This window comes from Aquila chrysaetos, chromosome 2 (assembly GCF_900496995.4).
Source record: "Aquila chrysaetos chrysaetos chromosome 2, bAquChr1.4, whole genome shotgun sequence".
Lineage (NCBI taxonomy): Eukaryota > Metazoa > Chordata > Aves > Accipitriformes > Accipitridae > Aquila > Aquila chrysaetos.
Genome location: NC_044005.1, coordinates 11,793,618 through 11,806,901, shown reverse-complemented (window position 1 = coordinate 11,806,901; position 13,284 = coordinate 11,793,618). Strand labels below are relative to the sequence as shown.

The 13,284-nt window shown below is 41.4% G+C and overlaps 1 protein-coding gene across 4 annotated transcripts in view; it reads left to right on the top strand.

The window, feature by feature from the left end:
* KIF26A (kinesin family member 26A) overlaps window positions 1-13,284 on the top strand; it is a 102,341-nt gene that overhangs the window by 59,274 nt on the left and 29,783 nt on the right. For all 4 annotated transcript variants that reach the window (XM_030004038.1, XM_030004048.1, XM_041120665.1 and 1 more), the window contains one exon: window positions 12,024-12,207. In XM_030004038.1, the coding sequence (XP_029859898.1) occupies window positions 12,024-12,207 (184 nt within the window). The remainder of the gene's footprint in view (window positions 1-12,023; window positions 12,208-13,284) is intronic.

Genomic DNA, 13,284 nt, shown 5'->3' with positions numbered 1-13,284 from the left:
ATGCCTCCTCTGAATCTAGTGGGCTGGAGCAGCCTGGTCCCTGCAGTGTCCTCCCCACCGCGTGGTGCTGGAGAGGGGGATACCTTCCCAGCCATGTTTCCCTTTCTGCGTGGAGGCAGGGAGAGCAAGAAAGCCCTCATGCAGATGTGCAAATGGAGATGGAGCGGGTGCCACCGAAAGGGCTTGCCTCGTCTTGCCAGTGCCATGCCGCGGCTGCTGGAATGTGGTCGCTAGCTGTCCCCGGAGAGTAAACGTGACCCGCCTGTAGCACGGCGCTGTGCGGGGACGGGAGACGGGGCAGGGTGTGCAGCATTGTGCAGTATCTTGTATCATCTTAGGGCAGCTTAAGCTTTCCTAGTTGCTGTGGCAGCAAAATACTGCCTATAATTAAGGACAAACAAAACGGTGTATGCTTTAGGTATATCCCATTTCACGTTAGCCCGTAAGTAGGATAAATTAGAAGATAAGCCTGAATTTAGTAGGCTTTGTTCTTGGAAACAGGAATGACTCTCAGGACAGCATGTTTAAGAGCAGAACATCATTACTGGTATCATTGCTAATACTGCATCATACATTTACACAGTGCTTTATCAGCATATGGTAAGCCAGGCTCCCTGCTATGAAGAGCTCATCCCTGATGACTATGAGACTGACGGGGCAAACAGAGATGAGACACAGAGCTGTATTTCAGCAAAGGGAGGAGGTAAAGAAATTGGAGTAGCTGAGAGGAGAGGAAAGGTAGAGTTTCGGACGTCGGCACTGCTGAGATAGAACACTGCTAAAAGCATGAAAAATGTCGCAAAGGCCGATAGATCTGTGATCAGGATATGGCTATTTAATTAGAGGGGGGAGGCGCTGAATGATCAGCCAAGGTGGAGAGCCCGTGGTGAGGATTTGAGAGAGCCTCAAAGGGAATTGGCTGAGAAAGAGGGGGTGGTGGTGACCAGATGAAGCAGCACTGGGCATCTAGGGGTCAGTGCCTTGGAAGAGCAAGCTCCCCGGTACAGAGGGTTAGGGATCATGGTACGAACCAAGGAGAGATCGTGCAAGGCATCAGTTAGGAAGATGTTTGGAAGGAGAACCCTCACCTGGATAGCATAAGGTACACGTGTTGTGTGGGAGCAGGTTGGGCTATGCTGGAGGTGCCGAAATGAAGAAAGGAGGGAGCCTGGTGCCAACCACATTGGCAGGAAATGTGGAAAGGAGGAGACCGTGAAAGAGGGGAAGAAACCAGATCTAGGGATGTGGGTAGCTCGTGGTGAGGTCAGGATTTTGGAGAGGATGTTCTAGGTCTTTACTCCAGCTTCATAGCAAAAGCAGAATTAGGGCACAGCAAAACACTTGCAGTGTTTCCTGCTGACTAGATGCATAAAGATCTTTATCATATGAGGCCACCCCTGGGGAGGGCTGATTTTTGTCAGCCCTGAGTGCCTTGATGGATGATAATATAGGAGGTTCTGGAGTACCAGAGGCAGCCCCCCCAAGAGATGTGGTGACTTTTTGAGCTGCTCTAGGCGGTTCAGTGGAGACTGCTGTTGCAGCAGTTCGGTCTTGGATTAGCTCTATATTCTGAGACATTCATGGTGCTCAGGAGGAAGAGCAAAGCAGAATAATTTAAACCTGATGTGCTCACAGATATGTTGGAGGGGAGAATCTGTGGCTTCAGAGCCACCCAAGTTTGAATTTATTTGTGGGGGTAAACGGTGGCCAGTGGAAGGGATTTTAAACTAGGGAAAAGTCTGAAGTATTTATGGGTAATCTTGACTGGAGTCATGCAGATATTTCTTCTTACTTTGTTGTCTCTCTGATCTTCTGCTCTCCTGAACTTAATATTTTCTCCCTTAATTTAAGGATTTTTCATATGATCCTTTCAATAATTTCTCGTTCATCCATAGCTGAACGCACCTGATTATTCTGTTTCCTGAATATATAGAATCTCACTGTTGTCTAGCTACCATAGCCTCTTTTTCCTTTTGGCTTCTTCCCTTCTTTCTGCCCTTCCTAGCTTGTCAAGAGGACCACTTCTCCTGCCTCTCCCCCACCCCAGCCCTCCCAGTCTGCCTGCTTTTTTGGTTCCTGGACTCCTGAACAACGGTGCTTGCTCTGACTCCGTTATTTGGGCCTCCTCAGCTCGGTGGCAGTGGCAGCTGTGCTGGTGGTTTTGCTGCAGTGGGAACGGAGCATTCCATAGGTAAAATGATAACTGTGACTTCCCTGTGGGGATGTAATTTGACAGTTTGCACCTGTTTTGCAACTTTATTAGTGACTTTCAGGCTCTTCCAAAAACGTATTTAACTATTTTAATACTTCATTAAGACAGACAGATTTAGCAGGCAAAATAGTAAAATCAGACTGATAGTCAATTGAATATTGAATATTTAGTTCTCATGGCTGACTTGCAGTCACTCTAACAGTTTACTGCGTGCAGGATGTGGTTTGCAGGGCAGATGGACTTTCAAGTGACGCTGTTTCTATTCTGAGCTAGACTGTTTTGTGTGCTTGTGCTCGTGGCAAAATAAGACATCCCACATTATCATTTATAACAAAAATGAAATGTCAAGCCAAAATAATGCACCAGCACTATAGCTGCAGTGCTTGATCCACTGCAGGATTGCTCTGAAGGTACTTTTAAATTCTTTGTGAAATAGCAGTGAATTTTGGCTTTTTAAAACTTCCCCCATCCTTCCTGCTGGAGGGTGGAAGATGTTTCTTTTGGCAGGACATTTCAAAGAGCTTAGCCAGTACCTCACTCGGCATCAGTTAGTGCTGCTTTGCTGGTCATCACAGAGTGACGTTCTTGGGGTTGCTTTCTGCTTTGTTGGGCTTTTCATGTCCTCAGTGGTGGAGCTCACTTATTAAGAAGCACTGCCCTATGGAGTTTTTACTGGAAGGAAATGACTCAGTGGAAGTTAATCAGCATAAAATGAATCTAATCTAAATGTTATTAGTGAAGCTAGTTGGAGTCCAGGGCAAGCTTCAGAATATTCTCTGATAATCTGTCTTGAGCAGGTCTTCAGGAGTTGCTTACTTCTGCTGAAATTTGAAGTTACCATCTTTGGATCAGAAATAGTCAAATCTCTCCGTCTGCAGTGGTGGAAGAACATGCATCTCACGTTTTCCTGCTAAGTGCTATTTTAAATGGCGCTGCAATTTCAGCCTATTATACCTCTGAGAAGGATCATTTCAGAACTGATGTCAGTTAAATAAATCACAGGAACGCTGGGCTTTAAGAAGCCCGTATGTACCTCCTCTGTTTAAAAATACTCATTGTGTGGGCATACGACTTCTGTACTTGGGTGATTTCCACTGCATCATTTAATGCTGTCAGTGACCATTTAACTCGCTAACAGTAGGAATAAGTAAATGCCCCCCTGAGAAGTTATTTGCTTGGCAGTATAGGTGTCAAGCCTTTGACTAAGCATCTGAAATAAAACCCAGCTGAAGCGGGAATGGATCCTTTGTGGATTTTGTAGATGAGCACTAAAATGTGGAACTGAGGGAGCTGGAGGTGATGAGAAAGGTATGTCTGTGGGGATGGTGTGTTGGGGCAAAGGAAGGTAACCTGAAAACGTAACCCACCCCAGAGCTTTTATGGTAAAGGAGGCTTTGCAGTCACAGATGCTAAGTTGTATTCAGACTGCTATATGTGATCAGGAATGTGAAAATACTGACTTTCTCCCTCATTCAGTCCCTCTTTTTCCTGTCTGATATTTGCCTGAATCTAGTGCTTCAGATGAACCCTTGTTAGCCATGTCCTGTATTTTATCTCTCATCCTTTCCACTTGCAAATGTGCCTGTTTCTTCCCTGGAGCAGCCTGAATGAGCTGAATGCTTTTGCTTTTCCTACCAGATTGTTTTTGATGAATAGCATGGAGTGTAATATCCTTTGTAACAAAAATAATTTATTGCCTGGTAAGTCATTTTGATACTGGCTTCTTTCTGTATACTGGGAGCTCATATTACAGGGCAAAATTTTAAGTGATCTGTTTAAGTAATTACTTTAATAATGAAGGGCTAGTTAGAACCATTGTTTCTGTTTCATTACTTCGTAGTTTTAAAAATGTCTTTATTACTTTTTGTGATAGAGTACAAATGAGACTAGTATTTTATTTTGCTCAACCTGACTGTTTCATGAGTCTATGTCTCACTGGCAAATAAGTCCAACTTTCTTGCCTAAGGAGTGTGCTTAGATTGATGTGGTTCTGCCTGCTTTAGCTCAGTTAGTTCATGAAACAAAGCGAGGAAATATTGCTGGCATTCAGGTAGCTGTATTTTCAATACGTAGCTATCTATGCAGTGTGCAGCCCGGGAACTGACATATTTCTATATTAGGTGTTGACAGTCTGGCTTACATAAAGATTAACCTACACAGGTTTTCAGCAGTTTGTCATATGGTACAATTGTAAACAGCGAGTATGGAAGTACAGCAATATGTTCATTTGCTCTTGCTTTGTTTAACATCATTAGTGAACAGAGCTGGAAAGGATATGTGGCAGGCTGCAGTGACTAGCTGTTATTCTGGTGCGTGTGTGTGTATATATATATATATATATATATAAAAGTCAGTTCCTGAACCCTGGTCCTGGCTGCTGAAGCGATGTTCTTTGGCCAGAAAAGTGTCTTAAATCTGCAAGCTGAAGAGAATATGGAGCTGACGTCACTCATGACAAATTTTGTAGCAGCAACCTCAGAAACTGCTTGTTTGGGAGAACAGAAAAAATGATTGGAGTGCAACAGGGCTTGTGAAAATCTGTCCTTTGCCATTTCTTAAATGGAGAGGAGCTGTGAAAATTCCTTCTTGGATTCCTGTATGCAAATCACTTGAATGCTTGAAGATGGGCTTGTTTGGTTGCTTCTGTTTAAATAATAAAGTGTAGCTGAGAGGAGGGATCAGCTCTTGGCTCTGTACAGCATGAGGAAGCTCTTTTTATGTCAGGAGTACCCTGCAGGTTTGTTTTAACTTGTCATCTTCCAGGGGTCTTTTCGAGTTTATTCCAAAGTGGCTTTGCCTGGTCTTTTGGTATGGTGCCTGAATTCAGGTGAGTCTTGATTATTGCTTACTGATGCATGAAGCCTTGCTTCCATACTTTATGAGGATGGGAATAGAGTAGGGGGAGAGTAACAAGGATGGTCAGAAATCAAGGAAACTTGACGTGTGAGGAAAGGTTGGAAGGATCAGGACTTTTTAACTTGTAAAAGAGAAGACTGGGGTGTGGTAGTGGTCTTCATACAGGTAACAGGTGCTGCCAGAGAAGGAAATAAGTTCCTTTGCGTGTCTGCTGGGGAGGTGGAGGGAAAATAAGGAACAGCAAGTCAGATTTATGAGACATGAGGTGTGAATTTTCTAACAGTAAGACTAGTTAAAAACTGGAATTGATTGCCTCAGGAGGCTGTGGACTTGCTTTTACTGGAGATTTCTAGCAAGTTGGACAAATACATACTGGAATGTATTAGGTAAAGTTCATCCTACCATGGAGCATTGGGAAGGTGTAGATAACCTCTTAAAATCCCTTCTGGACCCGTCTTCTCTGATCAACTGTGAGCAGATGATGTTCCTAATATGTCAACATAGCTGATTTTTATTTCTGCCTTGCTGATTTTAATAAGAGATAGTAAGAGAAAATTAAGAGGTCACTCAAAGCGAGAGGCTGAAATTCAAGCCTGAATTGCAAGATTATGCTATGTGCAAGAGGCAAGGCATGAACTTAATCTCATATTGGAGATACTTTCTCTCATAAATGTTGGCTTGGTAATATCCCCACAATATTAGATGTGGTTTGACATTTTGGAATGTTTCAGAATAATGGTCTTCTATTGAAACTTTATTACCATCACCCATTATAAAAATGCTATTGTTTCAGGCTGTGCATTGTGATCCAGATGAACTAATTATTTATTGAGGAAGTTGAAGCACTGAAATAAGGAACATTAATTGTTTGTTCTTCCTGGCAGTGCTTCTCAACAGCATTGCTGGGACAGCTAAGCAAACAAAGGTTTGGTGCTGTACTTGTGTAATGGTGTTAATGTGAGGAAAGCCTTTGTATCCTCCTGAAGCTATATATGCATCACAGGAACCTAGTAAGCTTGTTCTAGGGGGAAGAACAGACCATAACCTCAAAATTTAACGTATAATTTATACGTGACTCCTTGGACAAAATTTACTGTAGAAATACAGATGGTGCCTGTCCTTCCCAAACCTTCATGACAGATTTAGACATTCCCAGTTTTCTCTTTAAAGATGTCTCTTTCTGAACCAGATTTTATTTTCCAAATCAAATGCTGTTAGTGGAAATGGATATCTTGTTTATTTTTAAGTTTGCTTGGAGTTTTGCATAGCAACTGCACTGTTTCATTGTGCTACCTTTCTAATTTTAGAACCACAAATCAAGCAGTAATAGCGATAATAAAAGTAATAATACCAACCAAGTTTATTCTGTGAGTTGCGGAAGGCTTGGGACAGAGTGCTGAAGGGTGTATTGTAGGACATCCGTCTATTTGTTGTCTGTATTGACGAGTAATTAAGGAAACAATAACTGGAACTGCAGATACAATGACAGACTGTGACTTTCCCACTGCTTCCTTTGGACCTGGTTTGCAGTGGGAAAGGCTTGGGATATTGGTTATGTGGTGGAGGAGTGATGCCTTGTTGGGCTGGGAACTGGGAAAGTTTGGAAAAGTCTTGCTTTAGAGTAAACTGATTTCCACTGTAAACCTGCATCCAGAATTTTGCAAGCTTTGCAGAGTATTCAGAATCAGGATAAAAAGTGCTCCCGTGATGTCTGTCTGTCAAGGTCAAACCAAAACTCTTGAGTAAGTGTACTCTTGAGTAAACTCCAAAGTTCAGGATATTTAAGGCTTGGACTGTACGATTCTTTGGCCTTGACTCTTTCAGTGAAGCCCTTAAGCATTCTCACAATATGAATAATGACAGTGATCTCTGAAAGATAAGGCTGGCTAGTAACACTAAAACTGTTAATACGTAATGAGTCATGCTGAGATGAACGTGCAGAGGTTTTCGTTTATTATTTTTGTCAGCAGAGCTTAATAATGGGAAGCAGGACTCCCAGTTCTATTTCTGACTTATGGTGGTTTGTCAGTAAACCCACCATGTCAATTAAATCCTCTGTATCTATCTCAGTTGACCCATTTCTAGTATGTGTCCCAGAGTACCTTTCACATCACCCTTCCTTCTGAAGCTTAATACATTCCACAAAGTGTTAAGCAAAAATTTTATAATTTTGCATAGTTATAAAAATTGCAAATCTAGTTTTCTTTTTCATGGAGAAATTATGCCCAGAAGGAACACTGTTCTTTAGGGATTTAAATTCTGCTGTTTACTTTCACAGCTATAATGTGCAGAACATGTGCAGTGAGTGTAAGCTAGAAGCAGCTTGCTGTACATCAGAATATCTGAAATGTCATGTTAACGACATAGGCAGAATTTTAAATAAAAAATCATATGGTTCTTTCAATGGGCAGGCTTTGTAGCTACTGTTGTTGCACAGTCTTACTCCCTAGATGCTAAGCATTATGTAATTGATCTGGCCATGGTTTTCCTCACTGGTCTCATCCATGCATGGCAGAAAACCTAGTAATCTGTAAATTGTGTGGGGGAAAGAGCAGGTTAGAGACTGTCCCTTGTCATTTGATATTGAGTGCCCCTGCATGTGCCATATATTAGTTTTATTTTCTACTGTGACACCTAGCTATGAGAAAAGAACTCTCCAGAGCATCTTAAAAGACATCTTCTATTAAAGACAGAAAGAGTTAAGCAAAATGCAGACAGTAGATCTCACAGCCGGAGGTAAAAATAATATACATGGGTGTCTCTCTTGCTTTAATTGGAAGAGCGGCATAAGAGTGTGGAGCTTAGTTTCCTTTGTAAGAATGTTTTGTAGAAGGGTGCTTTGTGGAGGTTGAATGGGGAAAGCGAAGGTAGGTGGAAAGTGTACCTCTCTGTCAAAGCTGTGACAAAATGCTTCGAAAATGCCCAGAAAAAGAAATGACTGTAACGCTGAAGTTTTGCATAGTATTCCGTACAGGTCATAATTTTCTCTGTGAGGAAACAGAATTTGGTATTGGAGAAGGTCAGACAGCCCACTGTGGTGCTGAAGATGATTGTGAGGGCCTCCTGTGCAAGACTGAATTTGAGAAAAAGAAGCAAATCAGGAAATAGGCATGGCACCCAACTGGGCTCCTACAGAGAGTGATCTGGTATGAGCCTGACTTCTGTCTTTCTGGTACTAGGCAAAAAGGGCCCAGTTTATGAGAGCTTTGCCTTCCCTGTCTTCATGGGACAAATTCCCCCTGAGAAAAGGAATGCTGGAGGAAAAAAAGAACTGGAAACTTAGGTGTAAATTCAGTAATGGGTTGTTGGATAAGTACTACAGAAAAATCCAGCGCTCTGGAGTGTCTCAGAAGTGGCTCCCTGTAAGTACGTACTCTCATGAATTTTACTGAAGTAAGGAGTTTTGTGAAGTTGGATTTTGTTTAATTTAGTTGGGCCCATATCCAAACCAGCTTGGCCTGTATTTTGGCCTAATGAGTACTTGGCTGGGATGCCACTAAGTATATTTTTGGTGCTGCAAGAAGTGCATAAGTATTGATGAGTCCTTGTGTGGTGCTCTTTGCCTGGACCAGTCCAGCAGGCCAAGCAAAGCATATGAAGGCTGCTGCCCAGCTGGCTTTTGTAGTAGTTAAAGAACTGACCGTTCTTTTTGTAGGAGCTGAGGTTGACAATTACTTGAATTAATATTCAGTCTACAGTTGGACAGTGATGTTTTGTTTTGCCTAAATTGCCCTATTCTTTCCATTAGATCCTTAACTTTTCCCTTAGAAAAAAAAACAAACAAAACATGCAAAACCAAACCCAACAAGCTGTTTGATGCTGCTGGTACAAGATGCCTGTGATGTTCCAACTCCAGAAACAACCTCATTTTAATGTCAGGCAAAGTAATTCTTGCATTCAGACACAGAGAGGTTGTAATTAAGCTTTGTGCACTACTACCTGAGAAGAGATGCTTTTTAAATGTGAACCACATACATCATTATTAGTGCAGTTGGCCTGTTGCCCATCAAAGCACTGATTATTTTCTACCACAGCTACTCTAGTTCCTCTGCTTTTTCAGTTTCCTGTTATCTCGCATGGACATCAGCAGTCCCTTTGCCAAATTTCTTAGTAAAATTGTGGCACTCCAGACTCATAGGAAGAGGGTTTATCAGCACTATAGCAGTTAATTGCTTTAGCTAGCATATGGCACTGTCCTTTGAACAGTGGAGATGCAGAAAGTGTGTGAATACTCTTGGAAGTAAATCACTTTGAAAGTTGTTCTGTCTGGGTGAGGAAGTTACGACAACTAGTAATGGATAGTAACTAGGTTTACTGAGCTATTTTGAGAGATGCTATACTTTAAAAAGGCTGAATTTTCTGTTCATTTGTTTATATACTTTGCTTAGCTTGGCCTGTATGGGTGTATTTACTCCTTGAGTGTTAGTGCTTAAATACAGAATTCCTGAGTAAATTTGTCCTTTGTATCTCATTCTGTTTCACATATGTTTCCCAGAGGAGCTCCTTCAGCCAGATCTATTGAAGGAATAATTATTGCATCAGGATTTAATGTATATCTTGATTGCACTTTGAAGACATTCTCTTGATGAGTTTTTATCATTTCAACAAGGGATCATAGCACGTAAACAAGGAAATAAACACTGTCTTTCATATTAATCAACAAGATGATTAAATAATAACCACAATTGTTAATTGGTGCTTGGAGATAGAGAGTAATGACTGTCTTGAGTTCCACAATGAGAGTACCAACAGGTAGAGACTCTTTTCTGCACAATAAAGCTGCATATAATTTAGGAGGCATTACGGTTTTAGTGTGCAGCTGCAACCATAGTGAAGTTGTGCAACTGTTTGCCTGGTGTACTATTTCAGGCATATGTTTTCATACCGAATGAGGTATTAGCAAGGAGATTTGAGATTTAGGCAATTAAATCAGTTCTCATTGCTACCTAAAACCCGAGGTTCTGTATAAACCCATGTTTGCGGTGTTTTGCTTCACTGTGGGACACAGTTCCTGCTGGTTTCCGGATGCAGCAGGAGTCAAAAGCTGCTTCTTTCCTCAGAGGCAAAAGTCCAACTTGTCCCTCACAAGGCAGTGGCTTCTGGCTCCCTCTGAGTTTGGAACCAGAGCCTCATTTTTTCATCACATGAGTGTTTGTCTTTTTCTAAATCCTGCAGTGTTTGTAGAGGGAGAAGGAAGCACATAGGGGGTCTGCATCTCTAGAAGCTGATGAAGTAAAAAGGTCTAGGAGTTTAACACACAAGTTTGGGAATGTAGAGCATAGGACTGGGAATTTTGGAGGTCTGTATTGAGTGTCCTGCCCCTTGTACTGACTAGCTGTCTAATCTTGACCCAAGTGAGTAATTTTGCTCATCAGGACACAACCAGTTCTTTGTACTATAACTCATTTGAAGCCAGTACTGCTGCTGGAAGAAACTGTGCAGCCCTCCTGCTCTCAGTGTTCATTTTTGCTTCTAACCTGCCATAAATATAAGCAAAGGAAGAGTTTCCTTCTCTGATCAGCTTACTAAGCTGACTCAGCCTGAGGGTCCCTGATGACTAGGTTCGTGGCAAGGTTAGGGGTCTAGATTTACCCCGAATTAGGTATGACAGCAAAGCACTGCCTTAGTTTCTCCATATTTCTGTTGCTTATAATACATCATAGATGCTAGTACCAGTTGGATCTCACTGAAAAGTACTTGGAGATCCTGGGCTGAAAGGCATGATGAAAATATAAAGTAGCCATTGTATAAAGAGACTTTTTGTCGTCACATATTTATAAACTAATTTGTCCAAAGTGACAAGCCTTTGTATTGCAAGCGTGGACCAGAAGAGTGATTTGTCCTCAGAAGACCTTTTGGCATCAGTAGCATGGTCTCAGGTTGCCCACAGATGCTGGCAGTGTAACACTTTCCCTTTTTTCTGGCTTAACAGTCATTCAAAGTAATGTTAAAAGATAGCATGTTGGATGCTTTTACGATACGTATCTGAGGGTGGGCTATATACTGACAGTCTCAGGGTCAGATCACACACCATTCAGGTGGCAAAGCCCTCCTAGGCTTTGACAGAGCTGAGATTTCACCCTCACTGCCATCCCCAGTTGCCCAGCGTGTGCTCGCTAACACATATATTTGTTCTACTTAACTCTGCAGGGTGTTTTTTTTTCCCATGTGGGTTTTGATATAGAGTCGAGTTTCTGTTTTTGTTTCTTGCTATACTGTTTGCTGTTGCTGATGGGGAATAGCAGAAAAACTGATTGTGTTCCTATTCTTATTCAAAAGGAAGAATGTTACAATTTTAATTGTACATTTTAATTTTTCCTTCTTCTTCATCTTTTATGTTTTGAAATTCTGCATTTCAAAAGCAGGATCATTATCATTCAGAACATTAAAGCATGTCTTTTTAATAGCTTTCCCTTTTAATGTGAAAGAATGGAATTGAGGAGGAAAAACCAATCTGTCTTGAAGGAAATTCTCTGTTATCTAAGGATTTTCAGTGCAGCCAGCAAGAGAGGATCTTGAGCTCAGCTGACTTGGAGTGTTATCCTCTGCCTTGAGTAACTTGTAGAGGGTACAGAGAACCACTTTCATAATGTTATCACCAGCAAAGTCCATCTGGTCCTGCCAGTGACAAGGGGATTATTTCAGCTTTTTATTACATCAGTGAGATTTTAGCATTTTAGGATTCAGCTGTCAAGCTGTTGGGGGAAAGAGGGGAAAGTTAGATTAGAATTGAAACTCTGTTGGGGGAGAAATTAACTGAATATTTTTCAAGTAATTTTTCTACCCATATTTCCTTCTATTAGTCTCCTGATGGTTTGTCCTTATGAAATCAGATTAGAACACAATGACTTGATTTGTTAAGCAGGCAGTGATGACAATGAGCATCTGTTTGTCTGGTCCAGATTCCCATTAACACCTAGTAACATTGTCCTTTCTTGCTATTACTTTTATACAGAGCAGCACAGAAGCTTAACCTGTCTTCGAAGAGAAAGAAATACCATCCGCCCCTGCCACACACACACGACTTCTCTATATATGCTACTAACTTTAGTGGCATCCTGCAGCTCTGTCCTCCCCCAGCACCACCATGCCTTCTGAGAGCTGTGTCCAAAATCAAGGACAACCCTGGCATTGGAAAGGTAACTTCAGATTTCAATTTTTTAAAATAGTTTTCTAGATAAATTCTAACAGGGCTGGAAGCTTTCAGCCTGGAACAGCGTTGGCTCAAGGGAAGGGTCTTGGGATAGAGAGATAGCCACATCCATTTGAATATGCCTGAGAGCTGTTACCTCCTGTTGACTTTGGAAAGAGTTGGCAGGCTCAGAGCAGATTAAGTGCTAGAGCATCAACTTCCTTGAAGCCAGTTAACATCACTGACAACAACATTGGCAAAGGTTGTTTTGTCACTCCCTCTATTAAAGTAAGAGACAAATTTTCCTTTGACATCATTGGTCCAAAACCATTGCGCGTACAGGCTTCACCTTTGGCAGAAGTAGTCTCTGTGTTGCCAGCAAGGCTCAGCCACTGGTGCTGGTGCTGTCTGTCTGCTTCAGGTTAAGGAGATACGTTGAAAGGGCTTTGTTTCCCTCTGCTTCACATGTCATTGTAAATCAGTAGTATGGAAATGAAGTAGCAGGAGAGAAATAGATGTCTCTCCAACTTAGGAAATACAGCACCTTTCAAATTGTAAAATTTATGCTGGTTTTATTTAAAATTAATTGAAATACAACCCAATTATTTAGAGCTTTATTCATATTTATAACTGTTTAATCACCCACACAGCAGAGTCTGAATACTTATTTACATAGGTTACAAGAGATTAGCGTTTGAAGATAGAATTGAAGTATTAAATGTGCACAGGAGAGCTAAAATATGCACCTTGAGTAACCATACAAATCAGCATTAACATAAAGAGATTGTCATCCTAAATACCTATAGCTGACACTGTTGCTCACAGAATATTCTGTATTTCTTAAGTCAGTGAGTTTGTGCTAAATGGAAAACAAAGGAGTAATTGGGGCTATTTTAAGCAGGTGGAAACTCACAGATGAAAATGTGGTTTCTTCTGTTTTTCCAGTGTGTTAGAAAAGAGGATGTGGTATTAATTGGTGGAATACAGCAAACCTGGCAAAGTAATTTAGAGATTCCCAAGTGGAAGAGGGTTTGCTAAGGAACACACTTTCTATGTGTGTGTTTTAGCAGAGCCCATTTGTTGT